The sequence below is a fragment of the Lissotriton vulgaris genome, chromosome 9, assembly GCF_964263255.1.
Source record: "Lissotriton vulgaris chromosome 9, aLisVul1.2, whole genome shotgun sequence".
NCBI classification, from domain to species: Eukaryota; Metazoa; Chordata; class Amphibia; order Caudata; family Salamandridae; genus Lissotriton; species Lissotriton vulgaris.
Window position 1 is genome coordinate 598151866 of NC_141697.1, and position 22473 is coordinate 598174338.

The window sequence follows — 22473 nt, forward strand, 5'->3', positions numbered from 1 at the left end:
ATCTTTCTGAAATATTATTCTCTAGAACGAAGATAGGGACTAACATCTCCAAGAAACTCTCAAAACAACCTTTGATGTTGGCAACTCAGTCTGGGTCCCCAACAACACAGACATCATGCATGCCAAAAGTTAGGGTAAAAGAAACCCAGCGTCTGGCACACAAGAAGAGGAATCTCTGCATTACCAATGTCCTGAAAACTTCAAAAAGGGGACGCCCAGGACACCATGTGGAACAAAAACCCATCAAGGTTTATCAGCAGTGTTGGCAGAACTTAAAGTATGTCATGAGGATATTTCCTGCCCGATTGGGAACTTACATCTGACCCCAATATATTAGGAAATGGCCACAGTAAACACCAACTTCTTGAGAAGAGGACCAAGTCTCATGAATATCAAATCAAATCCGAATCTTCTTAAATGATAAACATCAGACCTTAGTCCACAAGCATTTAGTCCGCATACTTTTACTCCTTAAGTCATTACTCCAAAGCTACAATAAAAACAATAACTGGCTTTAAAACGCGAGTCTTGACTCCTCAAATATATCTTTTAAACTGACTGATTCACCACATAGACTTAACTGAAGTAAATATAACTTGTGCACTTGTCATGCAGTGAGGTCATTAATGATGTTATTTCAGATGTTATCAGTGATGTTATGAATGATATGATAGAACATGTCATGAGTGATGTAGAATGTGAGGTCATAAGCAGTGCATGGTGGGGGCACAAGTTATAGTTACTTTATTTAACTGTACCTGGTGAATTTCCTTTTTTTTTGTTTCAATTGTATTTTTAACTGACATTTTGACCTAACTATCACGTCTTTTTGACCTTTTTTTTTTAAGTGAACTTCTAAGGTTTAGAAAAAATTTAAAGTACGGTATTATCAAGCCTAACTATAACCTCACTTTAATATTTGTTTTTCTCAGTGAATATCTAGGGTTTTGAAGCAAGATTTTATTACCATATTAACCATCGCTCACGCAGTACATGACCTATCAGAGTGCTTCATTTGTCTTATTTTCCCTCAGTACTCAGTACTCCCTCTGTAGTACAGTGCTGCTAGATATCTATACATTTTGAAGCTTAATTTCTCTCAAACGGCTAAATGAAATTTCACCAAATCACAAAAACGCAAGCTTTCTTGGTAAAGATCTAGCTTGCTATCAAAAGTGGTGTAATTCCATTCAGTTGTTTGGGCTGTAGCATTGTCTAAAGTTCGTATGGGAAAAATGTGTTTTGGGGGCGTGGCTTGGACGCCGATCGGGATGGCGGCGTGAGCTCGCAGCTCCGCGCGGAATCCCGCTAATTCTCCTGTTTTCGGGACCCTAGGCGACCCGGAGACGACGCTCCTGCCCTCTGAAGTGTGAGGGGACAGCTGGGCGTAATCGGAGAGTCGCTGGGGGACTGCTGGCCCCGAGGAGATCGAGAGAGGAGGCGGCCGAGGTGTAGCCCAGGGTGTGAAGAAAATGGCGGCGAGGAGGTCGGACGGTCCCGAACTTCAGCCCTGAGCCCGGTTGTCGCCAAGTAGCAAGGGACCCTGCACCCGGCTGCCCGACGCACTAGGATTGGCGGGGCGATGCCCTGAGACCAGGGGACGCTGACCCGATTCACCCAGAAGATCGGGGGCCCTCGTCGGCCACCGCCCTAAGACTCATACTTCCCCCCGCAGGCCAAGGGGGTGACGGAACGGAGCTCGTCCGCCTGGCCATTGTTCCTGTGAACGTCGTCGGGGACATAGCACTGCCCGGTACCCGGTGGCCGGCACGGACCCACGGGCGTACTCGCAGAACGGGTGACCGGACTTGTGACGCAGCGCCCTGACATGGCGGCTATCGGAGGGCCGACGCCCGGGAGCCGCGAGGGGGACTCGGCGACATCGACTCGGCTGAGTGAGAGTCCCTCCACGGAGCTTGACCAGGAACAGCGGCTGAACCGGCGTTTGGATGCCATCCTTGAGGCGAACACCTCCACTAAGGAGGCATTGCACAATGACATTGCCCAAGTGGCCACGGGCCTGGGGCTGCTACGCGCGGATCACGCGAAGCTGGCGGATCGGGTCAAGGATCATGACCAACTGTTGCTGGACCTGAAGCCATCGGTGGTGACAGCGGAGCACAGGATCACGGACATTTTGGCCCGACTGGGCACACTGGAGCGGAGGGCGGAGGATGCCGAAGGCCGCAATAGGCGGAACAACGTGCGGGTCGTAGGCCTGCCGGAACGGATTGAGGGGGAGGATGCGGTGGCCTACATGGAGAACTGGTTTCGCACTGTGGTGGCGCCGGAGGGGCTTACTCCATTTTTCACTCTGGAGCGAGCTCACCGGGTGCCCGCTCGCCCGCCGGGGCTTGGCCGCCCCCCCCGACCGATGGTGGTGCGGCTCCTCCACTACAAGGACCGAGATCTCCTCATCCAGCGGGCCAGGATGTCGGGCCCTTATGAGGTGGAGAACAGCAAGGTAACTATCTTCCCGGACTATACGCAGGCGGTCCAGAAGGACAGGGCATCGTTCCTTGCTGTGAAGAAGGAGCTCAGGGAGGAAGGCATCCAGTACTCCTTGCTCTACCCGGCCAAGCTGCGGATTATCATGGATGGCACCACGCACTTTTTCCAGACTCCGGACGAAGTTTGGCAATGGCTTGAGTCGTACAGAGCGGGGACGGACAGATCACACCAAAGTCGGCGAGACCAACCCAAGCAGCCCCGGGTGCGGCAGTCACAACGCATCAGATCCCGCAACAGGCGCCAGCGGGAGAAACGGGAGGCTCAAATGGCGGCGGAGAAGAGGGATGCACTCGCAGCGACGGCGGCCATTACAGGGTCGCAACAGAACAGTGAACGGGCCGAAACGGACTCGGGAGGGGAAGGCAGCCGAACAGGAGAGGAACTTTCGGAGGCGGAGAGCCAGAAAGGGCCGATAGTAACCCCACAAACTTCGGAGGTTATTTTTTGCGGCTGAGAGAGAACTGGGACTAGATCGGGACTTCATGGTAGGGTGTTATCCTGTTGCTGGGGGGCGGGTTGCCGGGAGGGGGAGCTGTGTGTTTTGGAGGGGATGAAGTGCGGGACGCGGGCTCCGCTAGCTGGGGTCGGCGGCGACTCACCCCCCTTAGGCCCTTAAGGTCGACTGTGGTGGAGACCACAGGGTAAGTGTGTGAGGAGTTGGATCAAGGTTTGGATGGGGGCGGCCATTGGGTTCGTGTGCTCTGTCCTGGGGAGTGGGGTTTGGGGAATGTTTCAGTTTTGGGACTGTTTGGGGGGGGGCAACTGCATTGGGGGGGCCATGGATCGTTGTTATTTGATTCGGACTGTACGGAGTTGGAATGGGGACATTACCTAACTTGAAATGCCTAACGTGGAATGTCCGGGGGCTGCGGACTATGGTGAAACGTCACAAAGTACATGCATACCTAGTACGCAGGGGGGTTCAGATTGCTATGCTCCAGGAGACTCATCTCACCAAAAAAGAGTGCGCTGCCTTGCAGAAAAGATGGCGGGGCCAGGTCTTTGGCACCACTTACTCAGCGTATGCCAGGGGGGTCTTGATCTGGGTGAGGGCGGGGGTACCCTTCCAGGTGCTGAATCAGGCAATAGATCCGGATGGCAGGTTTGTGGCGGTGGAGGGGAGGTTATATGGACGGGATGTGGTTTTCTGTTGTGTTTATGCACCGAACACTGACCAAGGCCGATACTTTGATGGCCTCTCGGGGTCCTTGGCCTCTTTCCTGGCGGGTCCGATAGTGCTAGGGGGGGACTTCAACTCGATTACTGATGTTGTTCTGGATAGGTCCCATCCCCCCCCTAGTAGACTCTCCTGTGCGCAGGCTGGCCGCGCACAGGAAGGACTGGCAAGAACGATGGGGGTTGCTGGATGTCTGGCGGGAGAGGCACAGGGGAACCAGGGATTATTCCTTCTATTCCGCTCTCCATGATCTACATGTCAGGATCGATTCGGTGCTTTGCGGGGGATCCCTAGCCCCGTTGATTACCCATGCGGAGTACCTGGCTAGGACTATATCCGATCATAACCCCCTATTGGTGCATATTCAGTGGCAGAGGGAGCGCTCAGTAATACCAACATGGCGGCTTCGGCCGGAGACGCTGGAGGATTCTGTGTTTGACGAGGCGGTCCGGCAAGGCATTGATAGTTATTTCGGTGTGAATGAAGGCACGGCTGCGAGTAGATCTACTGAATGGGATGCAATGAAAGTGGTGGTGAGAGGGGTGTGTTTGGGCAGGTTCTCGAATGCTCGTACGACTGTGCTGAATGACCTAATGAAAGCGGAGGAAGCTTTGAGGGACTTGGAGCGCCGCAGGCCAACTAGGCCAGGTCTACAGGCCCAGTTGTTGGAGGCGAAGGAAGTGGTAGCCGCGGAGACGGAACGTTTGAGATGTTACGACTATAGGCAGTACATTATCAGGGCACACACGGAAAGGGACAAGGTGGGCACCCTCTTGGCCAGACTAGCTAACCCGGAACTCAGGGGCTGCCCGATCCTCAGCATTAATAATGCGCAGGGAGAGATGGTGTACTCCCAGGCAGCTATATTGAACCGCTTCAGGGGATATTATGAGGAACTGTACCGGAGTCAGCTGGGGGTGGGGGTTCAGGACATCGTGGAGTACCTGGGGGAGAGGCCGCTTCCGGTCCTGGACGAGGAGGACGCGAAGGAACTGGGTAGCCCGATCACGCTTACGGAAATTCGGGTGGCCATTAAACATATGGCCCGTAACAAGACGCCCGGGGTGGACGGACTGCCAATCGAGTTCTATCAACACTATGCGGACATTCTGGCGCCCAGGCTGCTGGTGGTGTATACGGAAGCCTTCGAGAAGGGGGCATTGCCTGGCTCCATGCGGGAGGCCTTGATAGTACCGCTCCTCAAGCCTGGCCGGGATGCCGCGGACGTGAGGTCTTATCGCCCGCTGTCCATGCTGACGGTGGACTATAAGATCCTGAGTCGCATCCTAGCCACCAGACTGGCCCCGCATATGACGGGCCTGGTGCACAGGGACCAGGCCGGGTTTATACCCACGAGGAGCACGGCGATGAATATCCGCCGCCTGGTGGGAATAATGGATGCCATCTTGGATGGGGAGGGAGTGCCGGCGGTTCTGTCTGTGGACATCGAAAAGGCCTTCGATAGCTTGGAATGGCCTTTCCTGGATGGAGTGCTGGAGAGGTTTGGCATGGGCGACGGGTTTCGAAGGTGGACGAGGGTCTTATATACCTCGGCGACGGCGAGGGTACGATTGGGCGGCATGGTGTCCGCGGCGTACCCGGTGGGCAGGGGAACACGACAGGGATGCTCTCTCTCCCCTCTGTTGTTTGCCCTGGCGATGGAACCCTTGGCGGTCCATGCGAGGTCAGGCGACCGATACGCGGGGATAGTGAGTGATGGGCAATGGCATTATATATCGCTCTATGCGGATGACTTGCTCCTGTACCTAGCTGACACCTCGGGGGCGTTGGTTGGAGCGATGGATCTGTTGTCCGTGTTCGGCCGGCTGTCGGGCCTTAAGGTCAATTGGGCGAAGACTTGCGTGTTCCCGCTGAGAGCGGGATCGCCAGCCCCTAGCAGCGATTTGGGTGTGGTATGGGAACCCTCTTGCATCACCTACTTGGGTGTCCGCATTTACCACTCGGCTGCTGACCTTTTGGAGGGTAACATTGGCCGCTGTGTCCGGGCGCTGCGGGGCAGCTTGTCTTTCTGGTCAACCCTCCCGCTGACAGTCCTAGGCAGGATAGCACTGTTGAAAATGGTGGCGCTCCCCCGCTTCCTCTATTATTTCCGAACGCTGCCTGTCTGGATTGCCCAGGGGGTGTTTAGGGAACTGCGGTCAATGATAATTGGCTTTCTATGGGGGCATGGCCGCCGCAGAATAGCCCTGAGCACGCTACTTCGCCCCAAGCTGGAAGGGGGCATGGCCGTGCCCGACCTGGAGCTGTATTATCTGGCGGCGCAGTTGCAGGTCCTTACGCAGAACGTAGCCAGGGTGTTCCGGGGACCGGAGGAGGACCGGGATCGGGGGATACAGCGCCACGTGCTGTCATACATCGTAATGCAGCAGCGGCTCGAGCTATGGGCCCTCACCATGGAAGAGCGGACGCTCCGGCTGTGCTGGCAGAGGAGCCTTCGGAGAGCGAGGGCATCGCGGCCTTATGCCCCGGAGATACCGATCGGGATGTTGACGGCATTGCCGCACGGAGGAGATTGGTCCCCGTTGTTGGATTGGGAGGAGGCGGGGTTGCAGGTGGTGGGCGACTTGTACATAGATGGGGCTCTGGCGCCGTTCGAAGTGCTCCGGGACCAGTTCGGACTGCCTGAGGGGGGCTTTCTCCTACATGCGGCAGTTGTGGCTGCCGTACAAAAGCACTGGAGAGAGGGGCTCTCGGAACCCGCGACGACTATGGCGTGCCAATATGTGGTAATGGCAGCTGGTACATTCAAAGCTGTGACGTGCCTACATAATAGGATGCTGAACGAAGGGCTGGAACCACTCCACGGACTCAAAGCTAAATGGGAGGTGAGCGTTGGCCGGCCCATACCGGATACGGCATGGGGCCATATCCTGCGACGCACGTGGAAGGGCACTAGGAACGCGCGCTTTCAGCAGGTCCACTTCTATGTGCTCCATAGGGCCTATTTAACTCCTGAGAAACTACAGCGGTACTTTCGGGTGCCGGATGCCTGTTGCCCCCGGTGTTCGTCCCTAGGGGCGGACATGGACCATTTGTTTTGGGGGTGCCCGCAACTGGGGACCTATTGGGCGGAGGTAGGGGAACTCCTGAATGAAGTGACTGACAGGGAGGTAGAATTTGACATGGCAGCGTGCCTATTGCTCTGGTTCCCGCATACTAAGCACACCAAGGTGACAAGTAAATTCATAGACCTGGGTCTGATATTGGCACAGAGGGAAATATCGTGGCACTGGAAGTCCAGGGGAGGTCCCTCACTGCGTAGATGGAAGAATGAGTTGCTGCGGTGGTCTGACTGCGAGAGTGTGCTCCGGATGAAGCAAGCAGTAAAGTTGGGGAATGAGAAGGTACTGGATGCGGCGCGAGCATGGGAGTTAGTGGTACAGGCTTTGGGTGATTCTTTGGTTGAGGATGAGGAAGGCGAGAACTAAGCCGCTGGACGCCGCGGGGCGAACACAGAAGTATGGTACTACGCACTGTAGTGGACCCATCCAATTCGATAGGGCGAAGCACACACCTTAGCAGTTGCCAGGGGAGTGGGGGTGTTGGGGGGGTTGGTTATAGGGGGTTTGGGGAGGGCCGGAAGCCATTGGAGGGTTGCTTGTTGGGGCCTTGGACCTACTGGGACGGTGGCACTGAGTGGAGGGCAGACTGATTGGGTGGAACGGCCAGGTGCGCAGGCCCATATAGTTTAGGGCAGGCCCTGTAAGGGCGATATCGTCGATTACCACGGAGATGGCTGATGGGACTGTTGTTGTGGGTGGGGGGGTAAAAGCAGATACACAAAACGACCTTCCGCCAGGGTCCCAATGGGACGTGCACTGTGATGTGTTCCTTTTGAGCGATGTGATATGCCGCCCGGCCTCCGGGATGCGGGCTGAAGGGCTGTGTACAACTGTGAACTATCATTGGACGGGGGGAGCCCACAAGTGCACTGGCTGTTTAATTGTATCCTGTGGTTTGTAACTCTGCAATAAAAATATATTTAAAAAAAAAAATAAAAAAATAAAAATAAAAAAATAAAAATGGGAAAAATGTGTTTTGGGATCCCCTTTTACTGCTTGACGGATCACCCCAAAACTTATAGGGAAGGAACTGATGAAGATGAACCTTTTTTTGTGCAAAGTTTTAATATGGGTGAAATGATGCCAAAGTTATTAGCAAAACAAAAAATCAATTTCCTATGGAAACTCATCCCTAACTATAACTACACAGTGGTGATGCCACTGTGTGATATATACATTTATATATTTAGATGTACATATATATTTTTGGGGGGCTACCACTCGAAATCCCCCTTTTTTAGTTTATTGGGAGGGTATCTCCCTGATACTCCCTTTTAATATATATATTTTTTAAACCTTATCTTCCGTTACCTCTATTCAACCCTGAACCTCAACACATACTTTCCCCTTTACCTTTAACCACCCCATAACCCTAAAATCACCTTTTACATTCTTTGACCTCTACCCACCCCATTTCCCTAAAATAATCTGCATCCAACACTCATTAACCCTAAAATCACCCTTACCGCCCTTTACCCCTACCCACCAATTAACCCTAAAAAACACTTACCTGCGGAGCAAAGTCTGAGGAGTAAAGGCATGCATTGGGGTGCTTGTATTCCGGTTAAGGCAGGACCTGTTCTGGCAGTTCACCCTGGACCGTTCCTATTGGAGCAGGGTCAAGACTGAATTTAATATTGCTCGGTCCAAACTGAGGTGGGATGGTGGGCAAAAGAACAAAGGGTTGGAATTCTACCCCGAGGGGATGCGTTTAGACGTATTGCAAGCATTCCTCTCGTCACCTTTTGTGTGTTCCATGCAGAGTAAAGGCACATATGGAGTAAAGTCTGAGGAGTAAAGTCTAAGGAGTAAAGTCGAAGCAAACTAAAAACAGTGGTGTAAAGGTTACGTACCTAAATCATATCTAACAGAAACAAGAACAAATCCATCTGCCACACCACCAGGTACAATAAGGACCCAAGACCACAGCTGGACAAAATATCATGCACAAACTGTAATGGAATCAATGTATTGAAAAATGGCCAGCCTGAGAAAAGCCTTATGCCTCAAGACTGCTCTCTTTGTTACCCATTCACAAGCTAAGTGAAATTGGGGAATATTCCTTTATAAACAGTACTTTTGGTAAGTTTCTAACCAATAAATACCATTGTAAGAACCACCAGAATTTTATGCCATTTGCTCTTTCCTGGAGTTAGCTTATTACTTGAATCACCATTTAGGATTGTCCTTTAAGGGCACGTTTCACCTGAAAGGGGCTGCCTTCCAAGGGACATAGGCAGAAGGAGCCAGAAAGAACTATCATCAAATGGTGTCCAGTGCATCAACATAACAATCTGTTCATTACCCTCAAAAAACCTTCTCATTTCATTTTGTTTTTCCCTTTTCCTTTTCTTCTGACATATCATTGCCGTTTTTGTAAGCAAAGAAAATGTATTGGTTGAATGCCAATACAATGTGAGTGAATCAGAGATAAAAGGACACACTAAATTAACTATGGCATTAGAGCACTGATCTTTGCATAGCAGGGACAACTAAATGAAAGCCCAGGATTCTGATATATTTATTATTCACAATGCAATTTAATAGAAAACTCATTTTATTTTTCATTTTAAGAAGTCAATGAACAAGATACAACTCACCATATAGCAATATCAAATGATTATCCATATCTACGGCGGCATCCCTCTGCTTTTCAGCTTGATGAATAGCTTTACGAATTTCATGTATTTTCTGTTCATTATTCTGTAAAGTAATTAAAACATTGAATGTGATTAAGAGAGATGAATTCAAGGAGATTCGTTAATTCAAGAAGGATTCACTACTTCAAGAAAAATCATTATTTATTTGTAATTCTTAATCCCTGAGCTTGGAATTTCAGATGCCTTTCCCTTTAGTATTTGTGCATTCTATGCCCTGTGGAGAAGATACCAGAATAAAATCTTTGATGTCAGTCCTAAACTGATATTGGAGCCTTGACAAAGAAGTATATCCTTGGTACCGTATCCTCCAGATATTGTTCATAGTTATCGCGGTACAAATAAAATGCACCTCAGCAATGAGTTGGGGAACCAATTAATTGACTAAAAAATGAGTTTTGCATGACCCCATATAAACTGCACTCTTGCACGTTCGAATAAGTCAGTAGCAATACTCAGATAGATCGAACTTCTAAAATTCTAACATTTCCAGGCCTCAGCCTACAAATGAGTTGATGTAGATAGTGGATGAAGACCTATGGGCCAATAAATAACAGGGAATTAAAATGCATTGCATTTTACACGCAGAATCAGTTCTGAGAATACACTTTTAGTAGGCCACTTGGCTATGAGCTATCAAAAATAATGGCTCCTAAATGTCTAAAATTTTTCTGATTACCTTTAACAGAAATAAAAAATGTTAAAAGAAAGAAAGAGAAGAGAATAGGAAAACACTCTGTTAAGGAAGCAATGGATGGATTCAAAGCAGAGAAAGAGTTCAGAGTCTCAAATCCACTAAAGTGATACCTAGGCCTCTGTAAACCTTTCCATTCTGTGAAGCAAGGATCCCTAATCAATATGAATAAAATCACTTTTGAATAAGTATCTTAACTCAATGTCTTCTGGGACTGGCAAGTATTTAAAATCGGTTTGATAACACCCTCAAATTGCTCCGAGTTCCCCACATATGCAAAGCTAGAAGAGGCGGATAATCCTTCCCCAACGTGGCCTCCAAACTGTGGAATGCATTGCTGCTCAGTTTGCTTTGCAGTACCCCTTGAAATCGGTTTTTAGACTTAATTTCAAGACCCTACTCTTCGACACCTTTTTAATAGGCGTAAAGACTAATAGTCCCTTCCCATACTTTGAACTTTCTGCTAGCGTCGGGACCCCTCCCAGGAGGTAGCTTTGCGCTCTATAAATGTCATGAATTGAATGGAACTATGTTTTCATACACATGCCTTCTGTGGTGGCGAACAGATGAAATGAAGAAAACCTTAGTCTGTGCATGGTTTATCTTCCTGAAAATTACACTGTAACTAAGTAGGTAATCTGTCAGTAAATGCCATAATGTGGCTGATAGTGATGGAGGGTGTACACTTGTAAGTCAATTGGGGCTCACACTATGTTGAGAATCACTTCAGATCTCCTCTGAGGAGAGTGCCTCTCTCTCCACTTCCCAGAATGGCTTAGTACTCCACCCTAATAACATGTTTGGGATTCCCTCCGGCACCCTTTGTGATCACTCAAAGAAAGCACCATTGCCATGCCAGGGTCTTAGGATCATTACGCTGATGACCTTGCTGGTGAAGTGCTCATCAATGGGGCATCTTTTGCCAGGACGGTCTTCCTCAACGTTGAGGACTTCAATGTTGAGGCATATCGCGCCAAGATCATTGATGTTGACATCTTCAATCTCAATGTTAAAAGTCTTGTTGTCAAGGCATTCAACATATTTAGGGTTTTAATCAATATGCCTACAATAGAAGGAGGTTGCCTAGCCCCTGCTTTTCTGTCTCGCCCTTTTGCTGGGTTGTGCTCTTGCACCCCCCGCCTACCTGACTCAGTCCTCTGACCAAGACTTTCTGGCTCTTGTGGATCTGCAAATTTATTTTGTCTGCACCCCACCCGATTTCTCTCTTTTCTGCCTCAATTTGCCTCGCTTTGTTCATGTCTCTTTAACTTTACTGTTCCTCTATTTGTGCCACTTTTGCCTAATAATGTCTCTCTTTTTGTGCTGCTCTCGCCACTCTGTCTCTTTTGCTTAACTGACCCTCTTTTGTGCCACTCTTGCTCTCTACTGCTTCTCTCTAAGCCTCTTTGCCTCTTAATGTCTCTCTTTATGTGCTTCTCTGCCTCTTTTGCTCGTTTAAAGATGTTTATTTTTTATATCAACAATGCAGCATACCATTTTTGTACACATAAAATCAATGTTGCACAACACTTCATTACAGTTACTCACAGTTAAGATTGTTAAGTCACAGTTCTGTATCCTGACAACTGCATGAACAGGGCCCCACCCCCCCATTCTTTGGCCTTCATTGTCCATCCGAATCTGAATCTTCATCCTCTCGGTCAAGCGGTGGATCACAAATGTCTCCCCTATATTTATTCCAGGCCCCCCATATTGTATTCCACTTTTTGGGGCACCCCGACTACTGTACACTGTTATTTCAGCGAACATGGCCGCGTCCATGTTCCTTCCCCATGCAGCAAGAGTTGGCGCCTCCGCACCCCCCCATTTCTGGGCAATGTTCCTTTTTGCAAGCATGATCCCTAGAGTGGCCCAGCTCTGAGCTGGATGAGTGAGATCATTTGGTTGCCATATATTCAATAAACAGCGTCTAGGCTACGGCACCAGTGACAGTCCCTCTGATTGCAACATTGTTCTCATCACTTGTGTCCAATATTCCATTATTTTAGGACAGCTCTTTTGCTCTTTTTTGCTCTTTGATCGCTTTTACTTTGTCTCCTCTTGTGTGCCCGGCTTCACTTTTCTACCCTCTTCAACCTCCTCATGAGCACTGCTAGCCCAATCCACCATCCCAAGGCCTTCTTAATGACAGCTACAGCGCAGCTGCAAAGTGGATGTGCCACTATTGTGTCAAAGGTGCAGCAAAGGAAAGCCAGTCTGCGCCCATCCATGCCTCAAGCATGCCTGGCCCACCAGCCACCCACCACAGACTCAGGCACTACTCTGCAGAAACACTCCACAATCTCAACCATGGACGCCCATCCTGTACTGCGGCAAGACCTCCCCCACCTGCTGCTTTTCTTGACCAACCTCAACACCGCTGCCAACTCCGACCATAGCACATACAACTGCACAAACCTCTCCACTGCCTAGCATAACGCACCTCTCACCCTCAACTGCTTGCTCCTCAAAACATGCTGCCTCACCAAGACTGCCATAGGAGTCTGGGACCTCCTGCATGACCTCTTTCGCAACCTACTAATCCTCTTTGAAACATGGCTCAACCCAGCATCTGCCTTAGACATAGCAGTGGCCACCATTCCTGGGTACAAAATCACGGGACTAGACAGAACCAACAAAGCCTGAGGAGGACTTGCCATCATTTATAACAAGGATATCATCTGCTATGTCACCTCAGCTGACACCAGCAACTGGCTGGATTACATGGCTTTGGAAACCAGCATCTTGCTTACCCTAACCTTAGGAGGAGCTCTACTCCCCATCTCCCTGGGCCGAGATCAACTTCAGCTCCACACTCGCAGATCTCATAAACCCTCTGGTCCTCGCATCTAACTCCTTCACAATGTTCAGCAACATCAACTTCCACCAAGAGGACCAGACCGACCCTAATTCCACCACTGTACCGGATGACCTCAGCCTCTAGGGACTCACCCAGCAGGTGAAAACCCCTACCCATGTGGCCGGACACCTTTTCCACCCCATCTTCACCAGCTTCTCCAACATCAAAGAAAACAAACTCACCACTCCCACGTGGATGGACGACTCCCTCCTCTGCATGCACTGGCCCAACCATCCCAGAAATACCAACACACAGACGCCACTAGAACAAAATCCCTGAGAACATTTGGATCTCCAATTGTGATCCCTCCGCCTCCCCACGAGGTCAACCTAACAGAACCGGAACATGTGAATCACTTCCTGCACAGATTTCCTGGCTCCCCTGAGAACCTCCCCCACACCTCACTCCAAGCCAGATGCCAGCTGGTACACTGAGGAGCTCTGACTCATGAAGCATCTCTACAAGCAGCTGGAGCAACAGTGGCACTACTCCCACAATAACACAAAAACTCCTTCAAATCGGCCCTCTGGATCTTTCACAAGCACCTAGCATTCACAGAGCAGATTCACAACAGCTCCAAATCCACCAAAGAAATCTTCACCATCATGAAAGAATTCACTTCCTCACTTGCCAGCTCCACAATCATCACACCCTCCCAGGAACTCTGCAATATATCCACCTACTTCTCAGAAAAAAATTTAAAACTTCTACAACTTCGCCTCCCAGCTGGGTCTCTCCAATCTCGATGTTCTACACTTCAAAGACAGCAACACCCTGAAAACCACCATGAGCTGCTGACCAGTCATAACCACCACATAAACTGCTAACATCATCCACTTAGGAGCCCCCTCAGACCTGCGCCAACACTACGTCTTTACCAAAGGTCTCTACCCCATCTGCACACCTCTCACACCGATGTGCAACCTATCTACCTTCACTGCCACCTACCTGGACTCCTGAAAATACACCACCATTTTACTACTCCTCAAAAAACCTTCGAAAGATCACCTGACCATGGCCAAATATAGGTCTATCTCCCTTCTCCCTTACCCAGACAATGTCCTGGAGAAGGACATCAACCACCACAATACAAACCACTGTCAAGACCCTTCACAATCTAGCTTTAGACAAAATCACAGCACCAAGCTGACCCTCATCATAGCCATTGGCAACATCACTCTCATCATGGACAAAGGTAACACAGCAGTCCTCACTCTACTAGACCTCTCTAAAGCATTCAACACCTTTTCCCAATCCATCCTTATCCAACATCTCCACAAGGCTGGAATTTATGGCCCAGCACTACGATGGATCAGCACCTTCCTCTCTGGAGGCACCCATTCGGTCAGCCTAGTCCCTTACCTGTCCAACACAACCAATCAGCTCTTTGGCATCCCCTAAGGTTCCTCCCTGAGCCCCACCCTCCTAAACATCTACAAGGCACCCCCTTGCCAGAACAATCTGTTCCCACAGATTCAGCAATGTCTCCTACAATGACGGTGCACAGCTCTTTCTTTCCCTATCCGAAAACAGTCTCATCCCCAAGCAATCTTTGTCAGTTGCATGTCTTCAGTAGCACACTGGATACGCACGAACTGCCTCAAACTCAACAGTTACAAAACCAGTAAAGATCCCACTCTCTCGTGCATGAGTGGAAACACCGCATCAACAGGAAATTATTTTCTGCTGCCCAATTCATTGTCACTGCAGTGATCAGGCTTTTCTTTGGGGCATACAGTTGTCTCTTTGTTTGTGAGTGCAATCCCCAAACTGTTGACCATCTGGCAGCCATTTTGTGGCTTTGGTGTTCATTTTAATCGAGCCATTAAAACAGCCATTCACATTTTCTGTATATGCTAATATCCAGCAGGGCTCCTGAGCGAATCAGAATATATCAATTCAGTGAGACAGAATTACAAGTGGTTGTAGAGGAGATGGCCTATAAGGAAACCTGGCTAATGGGGCATTTGGTATTCAAACCTCATAAAAATATTGGCAAAACATCACTGATAAAGTCAGTGATCTATCTGTAAACTCTAAGAGTGTGGATGAATGCAAAACATGCTTTAAAGATCTCAGAAGTTGAGTTTATGACCTGCTTTACAAGCATAGATGGTCCAGAACTCACAAGAACTCCCTCAGATGAATGTGTGTACAGAATAATTAAAATTACCAGCAATGGGGGAACTGAAGGACCAGCAGAAGTTGAACATATGGAGGAACCTCAGGTGAGTGGATGAGTGGAAAAAACACAATATCATATAGGTATACACATCAATATAAAGCACAGTCCTAAAAGTCATATTGAACTGCTAATATTGATGTTTGCATGCATGCTTTTCCTATAAAACAAAATAAATGAATGTCTTACCAAAAAAATATAATATTCTGACACAAAGCCTATGGGACTGATCTTGGTTTGTGGTGTTTCATCCAGTGTCAACTCCGGCGGACGTAACTCAATTCTAAAGTGCAAATCTCTTCGGACATAGAACTGTCTGGTCCTCAAACCTGATGACTGCAGGCCCAGAGACCCTGGGCCTGTCTCAAATGCTTCAGAGGCAGAGACTGTAGACAACATCCCAATGTACCCTACACTCAATCCCTGCAGCATCTTGGAGGGAAAACAATGCCTGCTCTGCACTCATGATCCCCACTGAACCCATCCTTTCACTCCACAAGGGCCCTTACGCAGACACTTTCCAAACATTCAAAATTGGCTTAAAATGTACGTAATTTCCCTAGAATTGTAAGCGTATGCACTGTAAAGAACCAACTATTTCTGGCACCACACAGTTAATAAAGCAATCTACAGAAAATTCCTTTAATATTTTTAGAGGTAAAAACATCGGTCCAGAATCATAGACTCGGGCCTCCAGTATCCCCCCCCCCCACTAAAAACAGCGACAATGATCATTAGGTTTTAAATATTTTTGTAATTTACATTTATTGAGATTGCCTTTGAGAAAATACTAAAAATCTTGTTTAGGATTTCTTTGGTATTAAATCTTTTTTATTGAAAGCAAATACACCGACTAGTGCTTGTGGAGTCACTGGCCGAACAGTAACAATACAGGTGCTGCGCCATTGCCAATGCGAGTTCCCTACGAAGCATATTAAACACAGCATGCCGCCTAGAACCCAGCTGGGCCGGCCGCATTTGAAAGACTGAGAATCAGTCGGTCGCTGTAGCGATGCGTGCGGTGTACAAAAAACCCCAACTAACCCCCTCCCCCACCCTTCCCCCCAACTTCCCCCTTGTCCGCTGAGTAAGAAGAAAAGAAACACTAAAGAAACCAGTAGCAGTGAAGAGGGTACCTTGGAGGAGATCATACTTCTGGGATTTCCTTTTGCGGGGCTTTGTCTTGGTCTCCGTGAGTGGTGTGTCAGCAAGATGCAACTCCCCCGTAAGTACGGAAAAAAAATGGCCGCCAAAGGTCCGCAAATTCGGCCCCTCTGCCCGCCTTGGTCAAAGACAGCTTCTCCATTCCTAGTATTGTCCAGAGTCTGTGCAGCCAGCCAAGTTGCACAGGGGGTTGAGGATCTCTCCAATGGGCCACAATGTTTTGCACAGCTGCCCCTAGAGCAATTGCTATCAGCCTCCCTCTCATAGATTTCAGGGGGTACATCAATGCGTTGAGTAGGCCCAGCAACACGTAGGCAGGAAATCGGGGGAGCTGGGTGTCTAAATGCGTGTCTATCAGGTATAGGATAGTGGTCCAATATTGCTGCAGCCGCTCGCAACTCCACAGCAAGTGCTCCAGGGTGCCTAACTCTCCGCAGCCTCTCCAGCAGCGGTCACTGACTTGGGGGTCCCAGCGGTGTATGCGCTCCGGGGTGTGATACCAGTATGTGGCCACTTTTGTGAGCGTCTCAATGAGACCTGTGTGATAGGCCGAGTGCCGGGCCCTATGGTATATCCCTTCCCATTCTTTGCGCGAGAGCTGCCTTCCTAGGTCTTTTTCCCATCTAGCCTTCCCCGCGTTATATGTGTGTATGTTAGTAAGAAGCAGGTGCTGGTATATGTCTGAGAGCAGTTTCTTTTCGACGTGCGTGTCAGTAGCCATTTTTCATAGGGCGTAAGAAAGCGCTGCGCTCCCGGTTTGATCGACGGATGTAGGACCCAATGTCGGACTTGCAGATAGGGCATACGATCGGCTTCTGGTACACCATAGTCCTCCTTCACCTTCTGGAAAGGGAGGATGCCCTGAAGATACATATGGCCCACCTCCCTGCAGGGCGTCGTTCTCCAAGTTGCGAACGCCTGTGTGTCTAGGCCTGGGGTAAAATCTGGATTGTTGAATATTGGCGTCAGCGGGGAGGGAAAGGAAGTGAGATCTCTCCGGACTGCCACTCTGTCCCACACTTCCATGACCGTACTAGTGATATACGACGCGTATAGGTTAGGTGGCCTGTGGCGCCGTGGTAGGAAGGGAACACCCTGGAGGGTTCGGCCCGCCACCGCCTGGTCTTGAAAAAGCCAGTGTTTGCTGGACTCCAATTGGTACCACTCCACGAGGGTGCGTAGCTGTGTCGCTTGGAAGTATAGGGTAAGGTCGGGCAGCCCTACTCCTCCATGTGCCGGGGGGAGCGTTGCGATCAGGTGCTTAAAGCGGGGGCGACGACCGTTCCATACAAAACGTGCCAGATCTGCTTGCGTTTTCTCGAGCCATCCCGCTGGTGGGTGTAGCGGGAGAGTTTGGAAGACGTAGAGGACCTGTGGTAGCAGTGTCATTTTAATAGCTGCAATGCGACCCAGCCAGGAAAGTGTGAGGTGCTTCCACTTCCTAAGAGCCTCATTGAGGCGCGTGATGAGTAGGGTAGGTCCCAGGTAGGGAACAGTAGAGGTAGACCACTGCAGGTCAAATTCTGCATTAGCTTCCGCCAACACTTCTGGGGGCAGGGACACATTCAGCACCTCCGACTTATCCACATTAATTTTAAAGACCGAGGCCAGGGCGAAGGTATGCAGCTCGATAAAGAGCGCCCGCAGAGATTGCATCAGGTCCATGAGAGAGAGCAGAATGTCATCCGCATATAAACTGATCTTGTGCGTGTCTCAACCAAATGGGATGCTCTGGATGAGTTGGTGCTGTCTAATTCGCTGTGCCAATGGCTCCATATACAGCGCGAATAAGAGGGGGGAAAGCGGGCAGCCCTGTCTGGTCCCTCTGCCAATCGGGAAACGTGGTGCGGTGTGACAATTCACCCGGACCGTCGCGTTCAGCTGCCTATAGCAGTTGAATATTCGGTTTCGGAGAGTTTCCCCAAAGCCAAATCGTTGTAGCGCCAGGTCGAGATAGGGCCAGTGCACCCGATCAAACGCCTTCTCAGCGTCTATGGTGAGGAGCATGCAACCCGGCCTCGTTCGTGACCCAGCCTCGATCAGGTGGAGGACACGTTTGGTGTTATCGCTCGTTTGCCGTTGAGGGATGAAGCCAGCCTGGTCAGGTTCAGCCAGCTGTTGCATATAGGGAGCCAGTCGGCCGGCGATGATACTTGTATAGAGCTTGAGGTCGATATTTAATAAAGATATTGGCCTGTAGGAACCGCACCTAGTTGGGTCTCTACCGGGTTTGGGTATCACCAAGATTGCGGCTTCCAGCAGCTCCGGAGGGATGGCTCCTGGCTGATCAAAGGTGTTGAACAGATCTCGCAGTAGGGGGGCAACTTGCGGGCAAAATTTCTTATAGAAAGTCGCAGGGTAGCCGTCTGGGCCAGGTGATTTCCCTATTTTGAGTCGGGAGATTGCCGAGATGACTTCCTCTAGGCCAATGGGCCGATCGAGGAACTTTGCCTGCACCTCGTTCAGGGACGCGAGGGTCGCCCCTTCCAGATAATCGCTGCCAGCTTGCAGATCTAGTTTGTCTGCGTCATACAAGTCGGCATAGAAGCCTCTGAATGCTGCAGCTATGGCCGCGTCTTCTGTAATCGGATCACCCCGGCTAGGTTGGATGGTCTGAATGTGTTGCCTCTGGCGCTGCTCTCACAGCTTGCATGCCAACAGTTTCCCACACCGGTCTCCCCCGGCGTAGTCGAATGTTTCAGGCGCAAGGTGGCAAACTCCGCTACATCTTGATCTAGGGCTGCTAACATCTTCCTTTCCGTGCACAGTTGGTGCCAGGCCCTGGCTGCCCCTGTGCGCTGGTGCATCTGCTCCAGCTCTGCTACCCTTTGCGTGAGTTCGGCCCTCTTCTGTGCGCGCTCCCTATTGTTGGCCACGGCCACCGAAATAAATTCGCCCCGGAGGACGGCTTTAAGTGTAGCCCATTGGGTGGCTTTGGTGGTGACGCCGTTGGCGTTATGAGTGAGGAAGTGGCCGATGGCTGTCGTGATCTTCTCTATCGTGGCAGGGTTTTGCAATAGGCCATCGCGCAGGCGCCAGTGTCGTTGTGGACCGGGAGTGTCCGGTACCAGGAAGGACGCCACTACTGGGGAGGGATCCAACAGCGAGGCCGGGAGGATCTCAACATCTTGCGCGCGCGCCGCCAGCTGGGTAGAACATAGGAAATAGTCTAGCGCGCGTAAGACTTATGGGCTGCCGAATACTGCGTGTAGGCTGTAGCTCGGGGGTGTGAGTGTCTCCACAGGTCGACTAAACCTAAATCCGCAAGATGTGTATGCCCCGCTGTGGAAAGTGCCCCCACCTGACCGAAGCGCTGGTTAGAGCGGTCCGCCGTGTTGTGAAACACTAGGTTGAGATCCCCCCCTATCAGTAAGTGTGGGTGTGTGTTGGCTGTGGCTGCTTCCAGCGCTGAGTGTAGGTATCGTTCCTGTCCGTCGTTAGGTGCGTATGCCGAGCCTATCAACAACGTCTGTCCTGCCACCAGGAAACGATGGACCAGTAGCCTGTCTTAATCTCTGCTTCTTTCTGCAACACCCGTCCCCTGAAGGACCTTGCTACTAGGATCGACACCCCAGCCACTTTCTTGGATGCCGATGAGAAGAACTGCTCTGGGAAGGAGCGGGATTTAAGCCTATGGTGATCTTTGGGCAGTAGGTGTGTCTCCTGCAGTAGGCAGATGTCCGCTTGTGAATTCTCCAGAAAGAGAGAATCGCCTTGCGCTTGATTGGGCTATTAAGCCCTCTCACATTCAGTGAGAGAACGGTCAAGGGTTGAGTCATCCCGGACATGCAGCAGGAGCAGACGCGCTATGTGTGTGAGCTGTCAATGCGAAAGGAAAAAAAGGAAAAAAAGAAAAACGGTTCTTCTCAGCACTAGTGGACAAGGAGGAATACCCCCAACCCCAACCCCAAAAATGTGTCCCTCCCGGCAACCCCAACTGTGCCTCCCCCCCTCTTTCCAGTCCCTCCCACCTCCCCCCTCCCCCGATCCCAACCAGTGAAACCCAAGTAAGAGTCATAGTCCCAGGTCGGTCTATTGTAGTGTAAACCTGTAGAGTAACCAAAGTCAAAATAGATCCAGACCTGTGGAGTCAAAAATAGATGGGGAATGTGGCATCGGCCACCTTCGTGACCCCCCACCCCTCTCCCCCCCTTGTCGTGGCATCAAATGCAAGCCCCCTTCGTTGCTGTCTTAAGAAGGCCCTGAGGTGTCCTTTGCCACTTCCTGGACGGCCGCCGCATGTTCCTTGGCAATCGTTGTCTGATCCGGGCGTGCACGTGACTTAAGCTGTCGCCGTCTTCGAACTTTCTGCCAGCCATCTCGTTGGGCCTGTGACTGAGTCTCTTGTGACGACCGTTTCGGGGGTCTTTCGGGGGGTGCGAGGCTGCCTCCGTCAGGGCCGACTGCCCTCCACGTTGCCGACCCCCTCTGTGTTGCCGCGTTGCCCACATCGGGCCTTTGGTGTCTCCGCTCAGGGCGTGTCGGGCCACTCACCGCCAGCTGTCCCGCACATCGGGCCGGTCCTAAGCCCCCCGGGTCTTTCTGGAGGCTGTGTGGTTTCCTGCAGTGGGGCCGACCGCTCCCTCGCTCTCAGTTCCCCCCGGTCCGCCAGGTTCTCCTAGGCCCCGACCAGGCACTCAATTTCCTCGCTCCCGGCCCGTCTGATCACCCCCCACCGGGAGCTCTGTGGGTCCGGCCAAAGCTCTTCTCCCCGAGTCACTTCAGGGGTCGCATGGCTTCTCTCGGTGAGCTGACCCCTCACCAGCTCTGCCTTTGCTGGCCCGCCCAGGCCCCGACCGGGCCCTCGATTTCCAAGCTCCCGGCACGTCTGGTCATGCACCGCCGGGAGCTCTACGGGTCTGTTCGGGTCTCTTCACCCCAGGTCTTTCCGGGGGTAAAGTGGGTTCTTGTGGCGGGCTAACTCCTCTCCTGCTCCGCCACTTCCTAGCCGCGTAGGCCCAGACCGGGCCCTCAATTTTCGCGCTCCCGGCGTGTCCGATTCCCCACCACCGGGAGCCTTGCACGCTGGGCCAGCTCCTCGCTCTCTCTGTCTCTCTGGAGGCTGGGGGGTTGCGCGGCGTCCCCCGACGGGGTCTATCGCTGTCTAACGCCTCTCCGACAGGTCCGTGCAGGCCCAGCCCGGGGCCTCAATTTCGGCGCCCTCCACACCTCTCACTTCCCCCGATTGGGGTCTTACCCGGGTGGGTCGAGTCTCCGCTTTCCCGGGCTCCCAGGTGACGCCGCGGGCCTCTTAGCCGCGTCGGGGGTGCAGGTGGCCTTTGTGGTCAGCAGGGCCCCTTGAAGTTCGGCATTTGGGGGCAATGTGCCATCTTTATGTGTGCTTAAGGGGATCAGGGCAGGGAGCCACGCAGACCTGTGTCCATTCAGGTCGCCATCTTGGCCACGCCCCCTTTATGATTTCTTTGAAGAACACACATCAGAGAAAGACACAGATCAGCCCTCTTCAAGTTATACTCCACCACCATCGCCTACAAAGCACCCAATAACAAAGACTGTGAAAGCGGCAAGTTTCATAAATGGAACAACAGCACAGACACTGAAAATTCTTCAAGCAACAACTACCTCATCTGTATCATCTATCACTGTGACCACGAGGCACGATCACACCAAGGCAGCATGCTTGAGGAATTGTGACCATTGAACAAACTCCTTCTGAAACAAGTACAACTTCCCTCTATCATCTCAGTACATTTTTTCAGCACCAATTACCCAAAGTGTGATAAACATGCTTATGGCTGAGTGGCAAGCGGAAGGATAATATGGGCGACTGCGTGAGGCACATGAAGGGACAGAAATAAGAGTGGAGCCTGTCTGCCAAGCAAGACACCGAAGGCTTTTACCTGCTGAAATCCCACAACCTCTGATCAAAACATCTCTTGTAGACATATTGGCACATAATTTGCTGTCATGGAAGAAGCTAACTTAACAACCTGAGTCACCTGATTTCACAAATGCAGCCACTACAATGAGCAACAGGATGGAGAGAGACTCTGTGAGACAACGAGTCAAATGATGAGCCTGCATCAACAGCAAAACAGAGCAACTACACGTCAAGACAAACAGTCGGGACGCACCATGAGGTGTGTTCATGGAGAAAGATTGTGGACTTTTCAGACAGACACAA

General features: G+C 50.8%; 1 protein-coding gene across 1 annotated transcript in view; it reads right to left on the reverse strand.

Annotated features, from left to right (window-relative positions):
• Positions 1 to 22473, reverse strand: part of CCDC175 (coiled-coil domain containing 175) — a 406581-nt gene that overhangs the window by 28565 nt on the left and 355543 nt on the right. Inside the window, exon 17 of the mRNA XM_086938208.1 lies at positions 9372 to 9474. Within this exon, the coding sequence (XP_086794334.1) occupies positions 9372 to 9474 (103 nt within the window). The remainder of the gene's footprint in view (positions 1 to 9371; positions 9475 to 22473) is intronic.